This window comes from Pinus tabuliformis, chromosome 7 (assembly GCF_031772625.1).
Source record: "Pinus tabuliformis cultivar Carrire ecotype Pingquan chromosome 7, CPIR1, whole genome shotgun sequence".
NCBI classification, from domain to species: Eukaryota; Viridiplantae; Streptophyta; class Pinopsida; order Pinales; family Pinaceae; genus Pinus; species Pinus tabuliformis.
In genome coordinates, this window is record NC_142293.1 from 806,087,279 (window position 1) to 806,105,264 (window position 17,986).

General features: G+C 38.3%; 1 protein-coding gene across 2 annotated transcripts in view; it reads left to right on the forward strand.

Annotated features, from left to right (window-relative positions):
• The first annotated feature begins 3,715 nt into the window (after nt 1–3,715).
• LOC149250013 (ATP synthase small subunit 6, mitochondrial-like) overlaps nt 3,716–17,986 on the forward strand; it is a 48,591-nt gene continuing 34,320 nt past the window's right edge. The window contains exons 1-2 of one of the 2 annotated variants that reach the window (XR_016266810.1): nt 3,716–4,337; nt 4,446–4,491. Coding sequence is in view for 1 of the 2 variants with exons in the window: in XM_089458886.1 (XP_089315012.1) it covers nt 4,217–4,337; nt 4,446–4,491 (167 nt within the window). In the remaining variant the exon portion in view is untranslated. The remainder of the gene's footprint in view (nt 4,338–4,445; nt 4,492–17,986) is intronic. The other variant, XM_089458886.1, reaches the window with a different exon arrangement.

A 17,986-nucleotide genomic window follows, 5' to 3' on the forward strand; every position in this document is an offset into this window, starting at 1 on the left:
ATACAACCTATGCACAACTGCTCTCAAATGTTTAGGAACCTTATGTTCCTCTATTATGTGCCAAAGCTTATCCCTAGTAACCAAATCAAACGGTTTTCTGAAATCAACAAAGCAACAAAAGACTTTTTCCTTTTTCTCCCAAAATTTTTCAATGATGTGCCTGAAAGTTATACAATGATCAATTGTGGAATGTTTAGGTCTAAAACCTACTTGCCCTTTAGCATGCTTATCTCTTTCTTTTGCCCACTTGCTAATTTTGTTTTCTAGCATGCTTCCAAATAGCTTTGCAAACAAAGGGTTTATCATGATGATCCTATAATTGGAAGGATTATTAACGTCACCGCTCTTGAAAAGAGGTATTGCCAGACTAGTTGTCCAATCTATGGGGAGCCCTTGTTGTATGATGTTGTTGAAGATTTTTGTAATGTGAGGTGCAAGAATCTTTGAGCCCCACTTTAGATATTTTGCTTGGAGTTCAACCAAGTCTTTTTCTTTTCCAGCACCCAACTTCTTGATACCCATCTCTACCTTTTGTACTGTGAAGAGTTCAGTATCAGTGTTGACCAAGGGGGGAGGGTCAACCTTAGGAACCTGCTCATAGAGTTGTCTTGCATAGTCAAATCATTTATAAGCTGTTATATTATTTCCAATTTGTATCTTTTTCGGTTGGAGCTCCTTCTAAAATAATCTGGGATTATTTTTCCCAAGGAAGATTAGTTCTTCCCTCCTTGAAAACATGAAATCGACCTTTTTCTTGCTTAATAATTGTTTGTAAGCTTTGAGCTTTATGTTATCCTTGTTTGACTCTTCCACATTCTCCTTGCCTTTTTGCATTCCTCGTCAAACCAAGCATTAACCGGAAAGCAATTTGTTTCAGACTTCTTAATTTTTGCTCTTTTGCGCTTTGCAAGTGCGCATTGAAGTAAATGTGTTAATTCATGACTATGAAGGCTTTGAATTGTAATTTTCTCCTTCTCGAAGAGCCTCTCTAGCGTCATTTTGAAGGTATTACAATTTTTTGGGGTCAAAGAACTATGCCCTGTGGGAGATTTTGTTGGACATGCTGAATTTTTGACTCTAATTGTTTCTTTCCAATCCAAGAGAAACATAAATAAATTGGCTTCTGATCTGATTTCAAGTCCCACAACTGATCTCCAATCAAAACTTCCTCCATTTTCTCACACAAACCATGCCAGCAAATTACATAATCTACCACACCTGGTCCATTGTAAGTATTGGAAGTGAAATTATCAGATTTTGCCCATCTAGTCAAGCCATTACAAATGACTAAATCAAAGGCCCCACATTGAGTAAGCAATTGTTCACCAAAGAGATTGCAGCCCTTGTCCTCTGAATTTTTTTCCCATTGATGATTACTTTCTTTTGTAAGCCAAATAGGGACATAATCATCTTTACAACAAAGAATGCTAGCTTGCTCACTTGCAGTCCTAGCATTGAAATCACCCACTATAAGGACTTCACCTAGCTGCGAATATATTGCAATATCCGCTTTTAAGGCTGCAAATGGATCTTTGTGGTCAAGCCCTCTACCTTTGTAGATTTTTGAAACCTGCGGCACAAAATAACATGCTGCAATTCTGATGTGGTTTCCATTTTATGATATTTTAAACCAAATGAATTGCTTATTTGAGTCTTCTTTTTCTAACTGAATGAGATGACCTTCTTTCTCCCTTACTAAAACCATGATACCTCCGTGCCCTTTGCCATTCCGTGCTGCCTTGTTCCACACTTCCATCTTCCAGTATCCTTCAAACAGAGGTGTCTTGCACCCTTCATGCTCATGTGTTTTTATGAGACAAATTATGTCTCTATCTTTCGCAATAGGCCCTAACCCAGGTCCCCGTCTCCATGGGTAACCTTTGCAGTTCCAACAAACTAATCTTAAGGAAACCTGGGTATGACTTGATTGCTATTTATTTTGACATGCAAGACTCACATTTGAGTCTTTGTCTCTGCGTTCCCATACTAACCTTGCTTTCTGATTCCCTGTTGAAGAGTTTGTTACCTCTTCTTTATTACCATCTTGCTGCTTTGTTTTGGAAGAAGGTCCAAATCGCGCTATCACAGCTTTGCCTTTGTAAATCCATGCTCTTTTGCCTTCATCTCTTGCTGCCCTAACCTTTAAAATTCCCCCCCTTCTTTCCTCCTGTTGTTTTACAATTAAATCATCTTCTAGGAAAAAACGAGAACCCCTCAAAAGATGTTTCTTGGTTAAAATGATATATTTATCACGCAAGCTAGGCATAATGACTTTTATGGGCCTGACTCTCTCCCTATTAAACTTATCCACCCTCCATGCTTGGCATATTTGTCCTTGCCATAGCAACTTGTCATTCAAGAGGTTTCTTGCAAGGTCAAGAGTACATTCATTTTTCCAATAGTCTTTCACCCCTTTAATAATTATGTTTGCTGCCCTATTTTGTCTTTCCTTGCCTTCACTATCTTGCATGTTGTCAACCTGAATATTTGTTTCTCCTTTCTAATTAGCAGAATTTCTAATAACTTGAGCCCAAGTTTTGGAAACTTCGGCGGAATCTCCTTTCGTTTCTTCTCTTGCGTTCTCTTCACGATTGTTTATTTGAGCAATCATTTTCCCTTTATCCTAGGATGATTTCACATTCACCACCTTTGTACTTTCCCCTCTAGATTTCTTTATGTTTTGCACATCTGCTTTTATGAGCAATCATTTTCCCTTTATCCTAGGATGATTTCACATTCACCACCTTTGTACTTTCCCCTCTAGATTTCTTTATGTTTTGCACATCTGCTTTTATGCGTTGCCATTCTGTCTTCCCTATCAGGAGAGCTTCCTGTAGCAATGCCACTTATTGCCATTCTGTCTTCCCTATCAGGAGAGCTTCCTGTAGCAATGCCACTTATTCTTTTAAAACTTTATTGTTTTTTGCTAAAGCATTGTTCTCAACTGTTATTATATAAATTTTCTGATCTCTTTCATGCCCTTTAGTTTCTAAAACCTCCAACCTTTGTTTTGCATTTAACAATTCTTTCACATAAAGATCAAATGACCAGGTGAGAGGTGTGGATGTGGGACTATATTAGGCTGAATTATCAATGGCTTTTCCTTTAGACTTCTTGTTGCCACGTGCTCGTAGAGGAGATTTGTTTGAGTGTTTTTTGCGAAGGGCTTCAGTACTTTTCTTTTTAAACCGTTTCTTCCTTGTTTGCTCCCATTTTAAACGGGCTATTCTTCGTTTTAAAATGCCCCGACATTGTTTGGCATTGACCCAAATCCACTTCCCAGCTTTGGCGGATGAGGCCATTTTCACTTGTCTTAAATCACTTGTCTCCACATGTTTTGAAATTTCTTGTTCCTTTGTCATGTTTGAATTCATTTACTGCTCCTTGCTTGCTACTCGATACTTCTGCTGCATAAAAGCTCCCTGCTCACACACTGCTCACTGCTGACCACACTACTCTGCTCACGCTGCTCATACAACTACATTGAATAAACGAGAACTCATTGTCTCTGCAAAAGAAACTTGTAAAAAAAAATGCAGCAGAAAAATTCCCACAAAATTTTTAGTACAAATTCTTAAAATAATTGCTATGTGCTCTTCTTTTCTGAAATTCTGCGAAACAATCTCCAATAAAAAGTAAGTTTAAAATCATCCTCTTTTTATTCTCTCTTTTTTTCCTCTTCCATCAAACATTAAACTCTCGTGAGAATTAACAATATCATTTTGTTACCAGTGTATGCTTTGCCGAGATTTGAAACCAACACCCTTCGAAATCTTTGCTTTGCCGGTATTGCCGGTCGTGGAATAGAAATGGTTTGATGTCGATTCTAACCCCTCTCCTCTCGAAATACTCTAACTAAATTTGCGGAGCTTGCTTCCGACAAGTGAGACTGAACTGGTGGTACTGTAGACGGTCACTGGGTCGTTCACTCGCGTGGATCTCAGAGTCGTTGCTACAATTTGTGCTTCGCCTTCGCCTTGCTACAATTTGTGCTTCGCAGTGTGCAGAGTATGCGCCTATGCAAATCTTGGCAAACCGATTTCGACAATACCGCGATGCAAAATTGAAATTTAACTGAACCTGTGAAAAAATTAACTTAAAAAGATTGCCTGGAAAGACCGACATCGTTGAGTAATTTGAATAAAGCAGGGAGTAATTGCCATAGAAGTTTGTGCATTCCGGCAGGGTTTGGTCAGGAGCTGAGCAGAGCAGAGCAATGGGTTTGAACGAGCCAATGAGGGTGTTTTTGAAGAGGGAATTGAACAGAAACTGGCCATTTCTGGTCGGTTTTGGCATTACATTCACCATCGTAACCAAGATGTCCCTTGGCTTGACAGGTATCTTCCCTGATCTCCGTTACGTATTCCTTTGCAGTCTTGCCTGAAGTAAAGGAGTAGTTGATTATCTGTATGTATTTACGGTTTGTTGATGGTTTGATTTCACAGAGGAGGATGCAAAAAATTCCCCTTTCGTGCAGCGCCATGGAAAGAGGTATTGTATCTTACTAATCCAAATTTCAATATTTAGACTTTCAGATCCCCGTAGATCCCACGGTTTTTGAATATTATTCCCTTTCCAGTTCATGTGGATTTATTAGTGATGTGCTAATTGGGATTTGAATTTTGCCATTTAGAAGGATATTGAGATTTTGCTTACAACTCGCTGCAAATCCATAGCCATAGAGACAGTGATTTACGTTTTCACAGCGAATGTTTTGGTTATTGCCTATGAATCTTTTGTGGCTACGGATTTTTGTTGTTGAATAAAGTTGCTTGACTTTTAGGGCGGCACTACTGTATACCATCACACTGAAACAAATTCTTAATTAATAAAGAAAATCGGTGAAACATCTTACACAATCGTAATGGAACTCTTGCGCGGAAACATGAATTTTCTACTCAAAAAGGTAATTCCTTTTATGTACACCACTAATTTTCCATAGGCTAATCTGAAGCCACGATGTAGAAGTCATAGCTGTAACCATGACAACGATGAAATTGCCTTTCTGCTTCCTTTTCATACAGAATAATGAACTTTCCGGGGTTATTTTTATCATGCCAGATTGGCATAAATCTCATTAATTTTTGGTTGGAGTGTATAAATCTCGAGAGAGCCAGAATGGTCTATAAGACTGAGATCAGCACTTGCACTTTTCATTATATGTGCATGAAGTGAATGGATTGTTAAGCGAATGCATTCTGAACTGGGAGAGATATTACGAGCAAATATCAGTAGGGGATGTCGAACTCAGTTTTGCAGGTGAGGGTGTAAGATTTATTTTTCCCGTAGAAAAGTTTCGCATCACTTTATTTTAAGTAGAAATGGTAGTGATACATTCAGTGTGTGTCTGTGGGAAACACAAAGCAAAGTACAGGAATGTTGATTCTTCGGTTTTAACAAAATCTTAGAAGATCAGGAAAAAAGAAGAAGTTAAGTTCTCTCAACAGAAATGCTTCTCACCATTCGGAACCTAAACATGATCATTCAAAGCCCTGGTGGAAGTCAGAAATTTAAACTAGAAACCTCTTGTAAACAAAATCCTTGAAACGTCCAAGGACTGTTGAAAACGAGACATGTTTTAAACAATAAGAGAAAGATCTGCTAAGGGAAGATCTGATCATTCCCAAGGTAAGGGTGGAAGATCATACACATACAATTTAGCATGTTTTTTTTGCAGACAAGTAAATATTCATAAACATAGCTTTTTTAAAATGGAGCAAATTATTTTGGTTGGAGCACATTAAGCTGTGGACCGTAGAGGTTCTAATATGTGATCCTTATCTTGGCTTAGAAACTGTCAACAAATGTTTTATATCATCAATAATGTATATTTATACAATACTAACAAAAGTTTCCAAATAATAGATCTTTATGATTTTCACACTTCCTTGGTTGAGAGAAATATCTTGGCAGCACTTTAAGGATATTAAGGTAGGTACTATCCCAAGTGTTTTATAGGCCAGAAATGACCTTTTTATTTTTATTCTGAAAAAAAAACTTTTGGAAACCCTCGTGCATTTCCCTACATTTGCAGGTGGTACATAGTGCAAAGTGGTCAATGCTGACTATGGTGCCTCATGCAGTAGGGACATTGAGTGAGACATGCAATAAAGGAAGCCAACTTTGGAAATCAACCCTGGGCAGGGAAAATTTTAAGAACCCACCTAAATTTATATGTATAATAAATGGGCGAATCCCCATGATACATAGGAAAAATGGAAGGTGATTTTATTAATAATATAATATGTAAATATATTTTTTAGCGAATCTCTCACCAAATTATATTATCTTGTAAAATCACGGCGAATCACTAGTACAAAATGGTGAATCGCTAAGAAATACAAGGGTTGTTGCAGTATCTTGGCACCAAGAGGGTATTCAAGAAGAAATTGTAAAAGAACTTGACAACATTGTTGGTGAATTAGATGAGCTTGACTAGTTACCATCAAGCGTGCCACTCTAGTGACTAAATCATACAGATCTGGAACTAGCAGTTGTCGCCTAACAACTGATAGGCCGAAGTAAAGTAAGTTTTTGTTTTTAGTTAACAAAGGTAGTTACAATAATCAGGCTATAATCACTTATAACTTCAAAATGTAGTTTTTCATATTGAAAAGTTGAGAACCATGAGTATTTCTTTATTATGAGGTAAATTATCAACTTTGGAACCTTGATTCCCTTCGCTTTAGGTGGAGGCAGCTTCCTTGGCAACTCGGCTTGATAATGAACTTGTTCTCTTCCTTAATTTGTCCTTCAAAGGAGACTATGATACCTCGGCTTCTTCTGCAGTGGACAACACCCTTTCTTCACACGTATGGAGTAGATCAACCCAAAAGAAATAAAAAATGACCTCGGTTATATTTTTCCTTCCTTTGCTTGGTTATAGGCTTCCTTGATGAACTTCGCACCTCCTATTGCAGACTTCTCCTTGACTGAAATTTTGTCTCTGAAATGAGGTCGAGCTGCCCTATTTATAGTGGTTGGAGCATCCATAATAAGACGACTTGAACTATGGGTGAGCCGACATATCTTTTGGAGCAAATTTATTATTTCATTTAAGGCCGACTTGAAGGAGATGCTTGAGCTTGGTCTTGGAGGGCTATTTGACTCTTTCATTGACTCATATACAAATGTAACATGCCCAAGAAGGGTCCTTCATACATGACATTGACTCAATTTGACTTTATGACCAATCATAAGGGCTCCCAATGGGAGAAATTACTAAAAATAAAATTCTTTGCTCATGAAACCCATGAGACCAATCATAAGGGCTCCCAATGGGAGAAATTACCAAGAATAAAATTCCTTGCTCATGAAACCCATGAGACCAATCATAAGGGCTCCCAATGGGAGAAATTACTAAAAATAAAATTCCTTGCTCATGAAACCCATGAGACAAGCATTACAATAATAATTTTATTTTTCTTCTTTACATCAATTACATAAAATCACAAATACACATGTTATTATGAAGACTGAACCTAGTTACATTTTTCAATAGATAGAAGGGACTAGCATCCATAATGATGGTCAAAAATCACAAAACTTTTACTTTTTCTCTCCCTCCTAAAATTTCGGCCCTTCAAGGTAAACCACTAGGATTAGGGTTTGAGGCCGAATTCAACTAGGGCATGATGTTGAGCTGGTTGGAGGTCGTTCTACCTTACTGAGCCTTAAAATACCAAAATCTAGCAATTTGCATGATTGGAAGTCCTTCCTTAGGGCTGACATCATCAACCCTAGGCAATTCTAGGGCTTGAAAAACACTAATTCTGCACTAAGGCTTCAACTTAGGGTCATTTTGAAGGTTTTCCTTTCCTATTGTTGATCATATCATTAAGCAAACCTTTTCTCTCTCTTGTATGCCTAGTTGGGCTAATTTTGAAAGTATGCATTGAAAACCCTAGGCTAGAAGTCCATCTTTATAGGCTACTTCATAAGTACACTACTCCTTATCCAATAGAATCGAGCCTTTTTCTTAGCCTGAGTACCTTGGGTAAGCTTATTGAAGTGTCACCTTTAAACCCTAGACCTAGAACATACTTTAGGTGACATAAACTGGGAAGCCTCCCGTGTGGTGAAATTTCACTAAAGAGCAAGAGGTGGATTGTTGAGGTGACAGTAGCATCCACCTCATTGTTGTGTCTTGGTCTGGCTTTTGCCTTGTGAGGCATCTCACAAGACCTAATAGATTTTGAGTCAACAGTGCTATCGTAGCATCTTGTATGGGCCTTGACAAGACTGCTAGTTTGGGTGGTAATAGGTCCATGACTTGTTAAAATGGGCATATTTCACCCTCTTGTGCCTCTTATGTTGGAAAAGATTATTTTCTGAAGTTGTTCTTTGATTTTCTGAAATCCATGGTACTTCAAAATTAAATTTCAGGTTTTTGCAATTCCATGATGCATGCTCTTACCAGTTGGAAGGCAGTGTTGGTAGGAGGCAACTGCTGTTGATTTTCAGAAATTCAATTTACATGGAATCTTAGTAGAATCAAAATGTTCCACTTTATCTGGAAGGGGGAAAATAATGGCATGCTTGATAATAACTCAGTGTGAGGATTGTTAAGTTGTAGTGACTGTTTTTACATCATCTCCAATTATGCTTTGCAAATCTAGAACCCAACTGAAATGTAGCAATGGGGCTTAGCCACCTAAGGATTTTGAATGGCCATTGAGAAAATGCCACTTGTACAAATAGGTACTGTCCCAGATGAGGGGACCTCCAAATGAATGGCATGCAGTCATAGCAACTCCCTGCAAAGCCACAGGGAAGTTTCCTTCGAAAAACAAAAAAGTAAAACGAATTTCAGTTGACTTAAAGTATGTATACCGTTTAAAAAGTCCTAAATACTCTTAAATTGTCCTTAAATATCATTACTAGGCCTCAAGTCACTTAATAAGGGCTTCATTAAAGGCCTTCTCTATTAATTAGTTTTAAATATCATTCTTAAAATGAAGTAGTTGAAAAATGTTATTTTGAAGTTTTATAACCCTGAAAGGGTGATAGCAATCTCTTAGGCTATTTAATCCCAATTTTCACCATGGTAAAGGCATCTTTTGTCTATACAATTGATATATTTTCAAGCGTGGGGAGTATTTTTCTTTCTTAAGGATGTCAAGTTGCTCTTCTGTTTAAAAACCATAAAAATCACATAAAAGAAAACATAAAAAATTATTTCCTTTGTTATTCATTTGTGAAACAAGATCTCACAGAGTATATGCAGAAAACAGAAAATAATAGCAGAACTAAATTACCTTATGATAGAGTACCAGTTACATGAATTCCATGGAATGCAAAGATAGATCCTTCTATTGCCTTCTGATGATCAAAGTACTGCTCCCTCTCGGAGTTATAAAATACTGCAAACTGGTGGAGAGAACTCGGCACATTCAACCTGATTTTTTCCTTAAGGATATTCATTGACAACCTGTTTGTAAACAACACATATCTAAGGACATTGTACGGAAGCCATATATTTTCAGCATAATCTTCTTCAGAGAACTTATTCCCATTGGAATTAAGCCAGGATGCACCAAGCTTTAACATTAATTCAAGATCACCGGTACATTTTTGCATCTCTTCAACTGAGGGAAATGATTGTATTAAGGAGTGCAAGAGTTGCAAATTTTTATTATCCACGTGCCCCTTCCCTGCATTGTCAATTCCTTGTGGGGTTCTAACGTCCGTTGAATTGCTTGCTTCTAGACTTCCTATGCTTCCACTAGATGTATAGTCGCTGAAAAATCCAGAGCGCTTCCTAATTTCCCACGTTCTTAGCAAAAAGGCTGGATATGGTTCAAAAACATCACGGTGGCTTGCTGTTGCGTTTGCAGCAAGGTTTAGCTCAAACTCAATCAACTCTGGATTCTGCAGTTCTTGCAGTACTGATACTCCAATACCCAACTCTTCAAACCTATACAGGCTGATTATGATAATCAAGAGCACGAAGTTAGTCCCAAGCTTTAGGAATGAAGAAAATAAGTACTAAACTAATTTGCCACAGCAATGTCAAATAAGGATTTTGATTTTAGTAATGATCACAGATATACTAGGCTATTAAAATACTCGGGTATTTAATATCTATATGTTTCTACGATTTAATTTTTTAGCTTACTATTAATGTTTCCAATATCAAACCATTGAAGATATCATACTGCTAACACAGAATAATTATCCTGAACCAGAAGTAAGAACGATCCATAATGAATCGGGTCAGAAACAAGTTAGAAAGAGGCCATGTTGCATAAGACACATACCCCTAACCTAACTACCTTTGGGACTTTTTAAGTAGACAAAATCCAAGGAAAAGGTGTAGAAGTGACAGAGATGGGGGAAGTAGCTGAAGGGAGAAAGCCATCGTTAGCCAAGACACAGATCAGGAGATTGAACACTTGCTGCCATGTATAGGTGCAAGAAATCTAGTACCTCTTTCTACTTTGTAACTTGTTAATTTAGGTATGCTCTATGTTGAGAGAAAATTTACTTCAATTTTCCATATTAGCTTGATATCAATTCCAGGTTAGCAATCACATTTAGCACGATAGTAAAATGCAGATAGAACATAAACATAAATCGCAGAAAACAAGCCAAGACAAGAGGACACAAGATGTGGTGCCAGCTAAGGACAAACCCCAATGTGGGGAAACCCTTGATCAATTCTTCTTATGTTTTTCAATAGTTCAGCGGAGAGAGAGAGTACATATACATCAGAAGTCAACATTTTGACTTGTCACAATAAGAGCAGAGATCTTCACTAAGAAGATAACACATGAGGTAGCTGATCTGAACTCAGGTGAAGGCATACTGCGTCAAGTGATTCTCCAAGGTGATTCCACCACCATGCTGCTCTCATCATTGTGGTGCACCTTGTCATCATGAGCTGCTCTTATCACTGTGCTGCTCCCATCACAGAGCTGCACCCAATCATTACTATGCTGCATCATCACTGGCAAGCTGCACTAGGGTGTACCCATCATACTCTCAATGCATACTACAATACATCATGCTACACCCATCATACTATGCTGCACTATTCCCATGGAACAACCTTAGCTGCTTGCTATGGCTTGCAGCCTAGCAAAGCAGCGGGCTGTACCAATCTATTCTTCCAACAGGCTCATTCATGCAGTGATCCATTCAATCTTCAAACAACAACCCCATAGCTTCTCTTAATTGAATACTTATGCTTAGCATATCATACCAAAACGTAACCATGATGTCACCTACAACAAGTGGCTAGATGACTGTGTAAGACTTCTTTCAGGACAGCAACCAATTGCTTTCCTCTTGAAAACAGCGAGTAAGAGCTACCTCGAACAATCCTCCTCAACTGCGGATTGAGGCCTCTAATGACTGCGTCCTAGTGCACATTTACATGCTGCTGTTTGGAGCCACCTTGAGCTGCCTATAGCACCCTCCTTAACTGCGGCTTAGTTCCCTCCATGGATTGTGTGTTGATTGCGTCTAGGGCACCAGCTTGTGACACATAAGACTGCGGTTAGGGCACACTTGAACCGTCTTCCTTTTGACAGCGTCTAGGGGTAGTTAAGGGCTCCTTTGCCCAGCGTGCAAGAATCCTACGTCATATTGCATAGAACCTTCATTTTAGGGCAGCATAGAGGCTTCTAGTGATTGCAGTTTAGATGACATCTCCTTGCTGCGTAGAAAGGTCTCCTCTGCTACATAAACTCCCTTTATACCTGTGGCTAGGGCATAACATGATCCTCATATATCAGTGTCTAGAAGTCTTTACTTAGGAATCACTTCCTTGCTGTAGCCTATGATATTACCTTCTTCCTTGACTGCGTTAGGGCTTCTGCCTTCATGACTGCGTGTTAGTTAGGGCATCATTAGGCCAACGGTTAGGGCTTCTTCATACCAATGTTAAGCTTCTCTATGGTAGCGTTTAGCCTTCTCCCTGACAGCGTAGAGCCTTCTCCATGATAACACTAAGGCTTCTTCCATGGCTACATTTTGATCTAGGGAAACTCTTCTTAGGGTAGTGTAGTCTCTTAGGATCTCTCCTCCCACCAAAACCTAAAGATAAATGGAGAGGACAAGATCACAAGAAGAGTGTGTTCAAATGACTAGCAAGCCACCTTTTTTTATACTAAAACGTCGAGCAGAAGTGGGGGCAATTTGGTTGTTGGCCGACCTTGACGAATTGTCCCATAACACAAATAAATTCATACCTCCATGAATACATGTCAGAATCGGATGATCTTTAGATCAATCCTACACTTCTTGATGAGAGGAATCCAAGAAAAATATCAGCTGCCATGAATAAGTAGACCCACATGGAGTTTGGCCCTAGTTGCCAATTTTAACACTCCCTCTCAACTAGGGAGAACTCCATCAGTTGATCCATCTGCCAGATTGTACTATCTTTGCCATCAGTGCCCTGCACTGCTCTGCTCTGCTGAACTAAGAAGAAGAAGAAGTGATCGAGAATGTATCATACCATCCTCTACTGACCCAAAGTCAGTCCCATATAACAGAGAGTGTCTCATACCACTCTTACTGATCCGAAATCAGTTCCTAATAAAAAGAGTGTGTCAAACCACTCTTACTGATCCGAAATCAATTAACAACGTAAACTTTGAAACGGGAATTATAAACTCAAAACAAGAACTCTGCGCAAAAAACCCCGAAAAAACATGAAAAACAATGCTAAAAACGAAAAGTGTGTATACTAGAACGATGGTTTGTTTTTAGGGTCAATTTTGAACATGTTTTAAAAATGGCAGTGAGAACGAATTTTTTGTGCAAAAACCAACCTGAAAATGAAAAGTGCTAATAATAGAACGATGGATTTTATTTTAGGGTTAATTTTCAACATTTTAAAAATATGCCAGTAAAACCGAATTTTTATGTGCAAAAAACACCATCAAAACGAAAAGTGTTGATGCTCGAATAACATTTTTTTATTTTTATTTTTATTTATTTATTTATTTTTTTGAGTAAATTTTCAACATTTTGAAATAATGGTGTAAAAGATTTTGTTATGACTCCGAAAAACATTAAAATTTCAAAAAAATAATGAAACATAAAATTAAAAATAAAAACAAAAATAAAAACAATGAAAAAAAACACAAAAAAAGTTAAAAAAAATACCAAAACGTAAATAAAAATATATATTAAAAACAAAACATAAAATTAAAAAAAAATCAATCATAAAAATGTAAAAAAAAACAAAATTAACCTATAAAATATAAGAATTAAAAAATTAAAAAAATTTAAAGAAATAAATAATAAGAAAAACATATTTTCAAAAAAATAACATTTTATTTTAATGTGGTAAACCACAAAAAAATTTGGAAAAAAAAATTAAGTAAAAATAGGAAATTTTAAAAAAGCATTAAGAAAAACTAAAAAAATTAAAAAAACTACAAAAATTAAGATTAAAAACATTTTCAAAAAACCCTAGAAAACAAAAATACGTTGAAATTAAAAATAAAATAAAAACCTGAAAAACAATTAAAATTTTTAAAAAATACATATTTTCAAATTAAACACCATTTTCAAAAAAACATTAAAATTAAAAAAAGCTAAATATATTTTTGATATTTTTTAAAATAACATTTAAAATATTTAAAATATATATATTTTACAAATATATATATAATTAAATTTTTTTTTTAAAATATATATATATATATATATATATATATATACAATAAACATACTTAACAAAATTTATTTTTTATTAAAAAAACAATTTTATCAGCCACTGCCCCCATGAGCGGCTGGGCGGTGGCTATTGGATTCCGAGAATCGAATAGCCACTTCTCAGCCACCCCCACGGGCGGTTGGGCGGTGGCTATTCGATTCTCGGAATCGGATAGCCACCACTTAGTTGCCTGTGGGGGTGGCCGGGTGGTGGCTATCTGATTCTCAGAATCGGATAGCCACTGCTCCGCTGCCCCCACCGCTCCGCCGCCCGTGGGGGCGGCCGAGCGGTGGCTATCCGATTCTGAGAATCGGATATCTACCTCATGGGCGGTCAGGGGGTGGTTATCCGATTCCGAGAATCGGATAGCCACCGCCTGACCGCCTGTGGGGGTTGTTATCTGAATCTCAGAATCGAATAGCCATCGCTCGATCGCCCGTGGGGGTGGCTATCTGATTCTCGGAATTGAATAGCCATCGCCCGGATGCTCGTGGGGGTGGTTATCTAATTCTCGGAATCGAATAGCCATCGCCTAGTTGCCCATGTGGGTGGCTATCCGATTCTCGGAATCGGATAGCCATCGCCCAGTTGCCCATGTGGGTGGCTATCCGATTCCGAGAATCGGATAGCCATTTCCCAGCCATCCGTGGGGGTGGCCGGACGGTGGCTATCTGATTCTCAGAATTAGATGGCCACTGCTCGGCCACCCGTGGGGGTGGCCGGGTGGTGGCTATCCGATTCCGAGAATCGGATAGCCACCCCCATGGGCAGTCGGGCGGTGGTTATTCGATTCCGATTACGAGAACTGATACTGTTATGCGTTCAATATTTGTAATATGTGATTTTCGCATTAATTTTTAAGTTAATCATTATTTTAAAAAAAAGTGATTATTATTATTTTTTTGACATGAAATTCATAAAAAAAACTATTATTTAACCATTTTTAGTTAAAATTTTCGTATAAAATTTGTGATTTTGACATGTCAATTCTAGCAAAAAATTATCAAAACGTGTAGTTTTTTAGTTATATTTATGTTAAAAATGGTTATTTTTATGTCCATTGTTAAAAAATATTGTTTTTTAGAAACAATTATTTCATGTGGATTGAAAAATTAATTAAGGATGTATAAATATGTAGAATATCGAAAATTCAAAATATCGACCTTCTAATCTAAAAATGCAAAACAATAAAAACCTCACTACAAAAATATTAAAATTAAAATAAAAACAAGAAAATATGAAGAAAGTGACCTCTTAAAAAATTATTTAATTTACAAAATAATTATTTACATTTCATACATTAGAAAATTTAAAGTCAAAAAATAGGTCTTTTAAAAAAAGAGTCTGATGCAGAATTACCACTTTTTTAAATCAGCATGAAAATTACTACCATTTTAAAATGCAATGTACATTAAAAAAATTAAAGTGCTAAAAACTATGCTCTAAAAAAGCGTGTGTTCTGCATCACCCTTTTTCAAAATCAGGTCACTTTTTTGCTATCTCTACGAAACAGGTAACAGTATCAATTCCCGTTTCAAATTTTACATTGTTAGTTCCAAAGAAAGTGAGTTATATCACTCTTACTGACCTGAAGTCAGTTCCAGTTGATCCCAGATCAATATTATCCTAACATAGGGAGTACAGTAGATACACAATGTGTCCATCGGTACTACTATGGTCCCTATCCTCATTTCCCTACTCATTGGCTAGATGAGAGGTACTTCTCATGAGTCCCAAACCGCATGGGTAGGATGTCTTAGCAGGAGAAGGATGAACCGTTCATCTTGCCTACATGTCGCCAGGGGTATCCCAGGGGACCGCTGAACCACTCACCCTGTACACAACAAATCACTAGGGGAACGCTGAACCACTCACCCTATGACTGTCAAAGTAGGAGAAGGATGAACCACTCATCCTGCCTACATAACAGACCAGTAGGGGAAGGTTGAACCATTCACCCTATGGTTGCTCATCGCTCCACGATGTACCCCCAAGCCCCCCAGAGCTCCTAGAGCTCAATGTCCATGTTATACAGGAACTTCAGGAGAGAACCTCTCCACGACTCCTAGTCGTTCTCGGAAAGTTAAGAATTTGACCTTTCCCAGAGCTCCCAGAGCTCAATGTCCATGTTATATAGGACCTTCAGGAGAGAACCTCTCCACGACTCCTAGTCGTTCTCAGAAAGTTAAGAATTTGACCTTTCCCAGGGGCTTCATCTGAATATCGAAGACCTGCACATTAGTTTCAATAAGAAGGAGCCTCCTTGCTCTTCGCTGTACCATATCCCAGATAAAGTGGTACCTGATGTCTATATGCATGGAGCGATCATAGATGATGGGATTCCTCAACAATCGGATCGCCCTTTGGTTGTCACAAAAGATTACGATGGTATCCAGCACATGTCCAAACAACTCATTGAAGAGTTTCCACAACCAGGCATCTTCATTGAGGTCATACTCGTAACTATGTATTTGGCCTTAGCTGTGCCCAAAGCAACCGATTTCTGCTTCCTGCTCATCTAGGATCTGCTTCACTCCTAGTGAATCTTAGCTTCATCAGATAGTTGTCTATCCTTTCATACCAAGCTCGGGGTGCTTGCTTCAAGCCGTGGAGGGCTTTCTTCCACCTGCATACATAAGATTCCCGATCATAAATCTCAAACCCCTCGGGTTGTTTCAAATCTGTGGTCTTGCTTTTACATGAGGGGAATGGTTCCCTTGTAAGATTTCCTTTGGTACATCTCGGGCATGTACCTTCATGCTCTTCTTGAATTCAGGCATCCCTGTCAACATCTGACTCACATCGGGTAGGGCCCCATAATAAGCAGACCTCTGGTACCATTGAAGAGATGTGTGACACAACATGGTCCCTAATGGACTTCCTGCAACTTGATACAAATTACCAACCCTGAACCCATGAGTAAAAGTATCTTGAAAATTCCATTTTCAAACACGTACCTTTCCATCGATCAATGCCACCTTGAAACCTTTGACTTCCATTGCCGAAATGGACACTAGGTTCTTCTTGAGATCAACTACATAAAGAACTAAATAATTGTGCTACTCTCATTCAATTGAAGGGTAGCATTCCCTATACCCTTTCCGAGATAGGTGGCATTGACTCCAAGTATAATCTCCACGATTGTTTCCTTCTCTATCAAATTAGAGAGAGTTTCCTTCTATATGATGAAGTACCTTGAAGCACTACTATCAATAATCCAGGTTCCCAAAGAGTCCGTTGGAGAAGTAGTGGAGAGGGCCAATATAAGATAATACTCCCCTAGCTTATCAGAAACAACATTTGATTCTTCATACCTGGAGTTCCTTGTTTTCTTTGAAGAGTCGGCCATTTCCTTGATGACCTGCATTCATTTTTCCTTTTCCCTATCATTCCTTTAATCATTGAAGATGCCCCTGGTATGATTGATATCATTATCAAGTGATGTGTCCCTTCTATTTGAACACTCCTTCGCATAATGGCCAAACTCATTGCAAGCAAGGCATCTGCCTTTCCTTCCACCCTTAGATCTGGACTTCTCAGTGAAGTGACCTGTAGGTAGGCCACCAGATGCTTCCGTTGCGCCACTTTGATAATCTTCTTTGCTTCAACTTCACCCTTGGTGAATTTGAAAAGGGATTAGGAACCCATTGAGCCTTTTTGTCCTTTCCGACTGTCTTCGGTGATTGCTCTTTCACTCTTGCTTGGGCTTGGTCTTCACCTCAGCTCTCAAACCATGTTAATGTTAGGTATATTCTATGCGGAGAGAAAATTTACTTCAATTTTCCATACTAGCTCAATATCAATTCCAGATTAGCAATCACATTTAGCACGATAGTAAAATGCAGATAGAACATAAACATAAATTGCAAAAAACAAGCCAAGGCAAGAGGACGCAAGATGTGGAGCCAGCTAGGGACAAACCCCAATGTGGGGAAACCCTTGATCAATTCTTCTTATGTTCTGCCATAGTTCAACAGAGAGAGATAGTACATATACATCAGAAGTCAACATTTTGACTTGTCACAATAAGAGCAGAGACCTTCACTAAGAAGATAACACATGAGGTAGCTGATCTGAACTCAGGTGAAGGCATACTGCTTCAACTGATTCTCTAAGGCGATTCCCTCACCATGCTGCACTCATCACTGTGCTGCACCTCATCATCACGAGCTGCTTTCATCACTGTGCTGCTGCCATCACAGAGTTGCACCCAATCATTACTATGTTGCATCATCACTGGCAAGCTGCACTAGGCTGTACCCTTCATAGCACTATGTTGCGCCCATCATACTCTCATTGCATACTGCAATACGT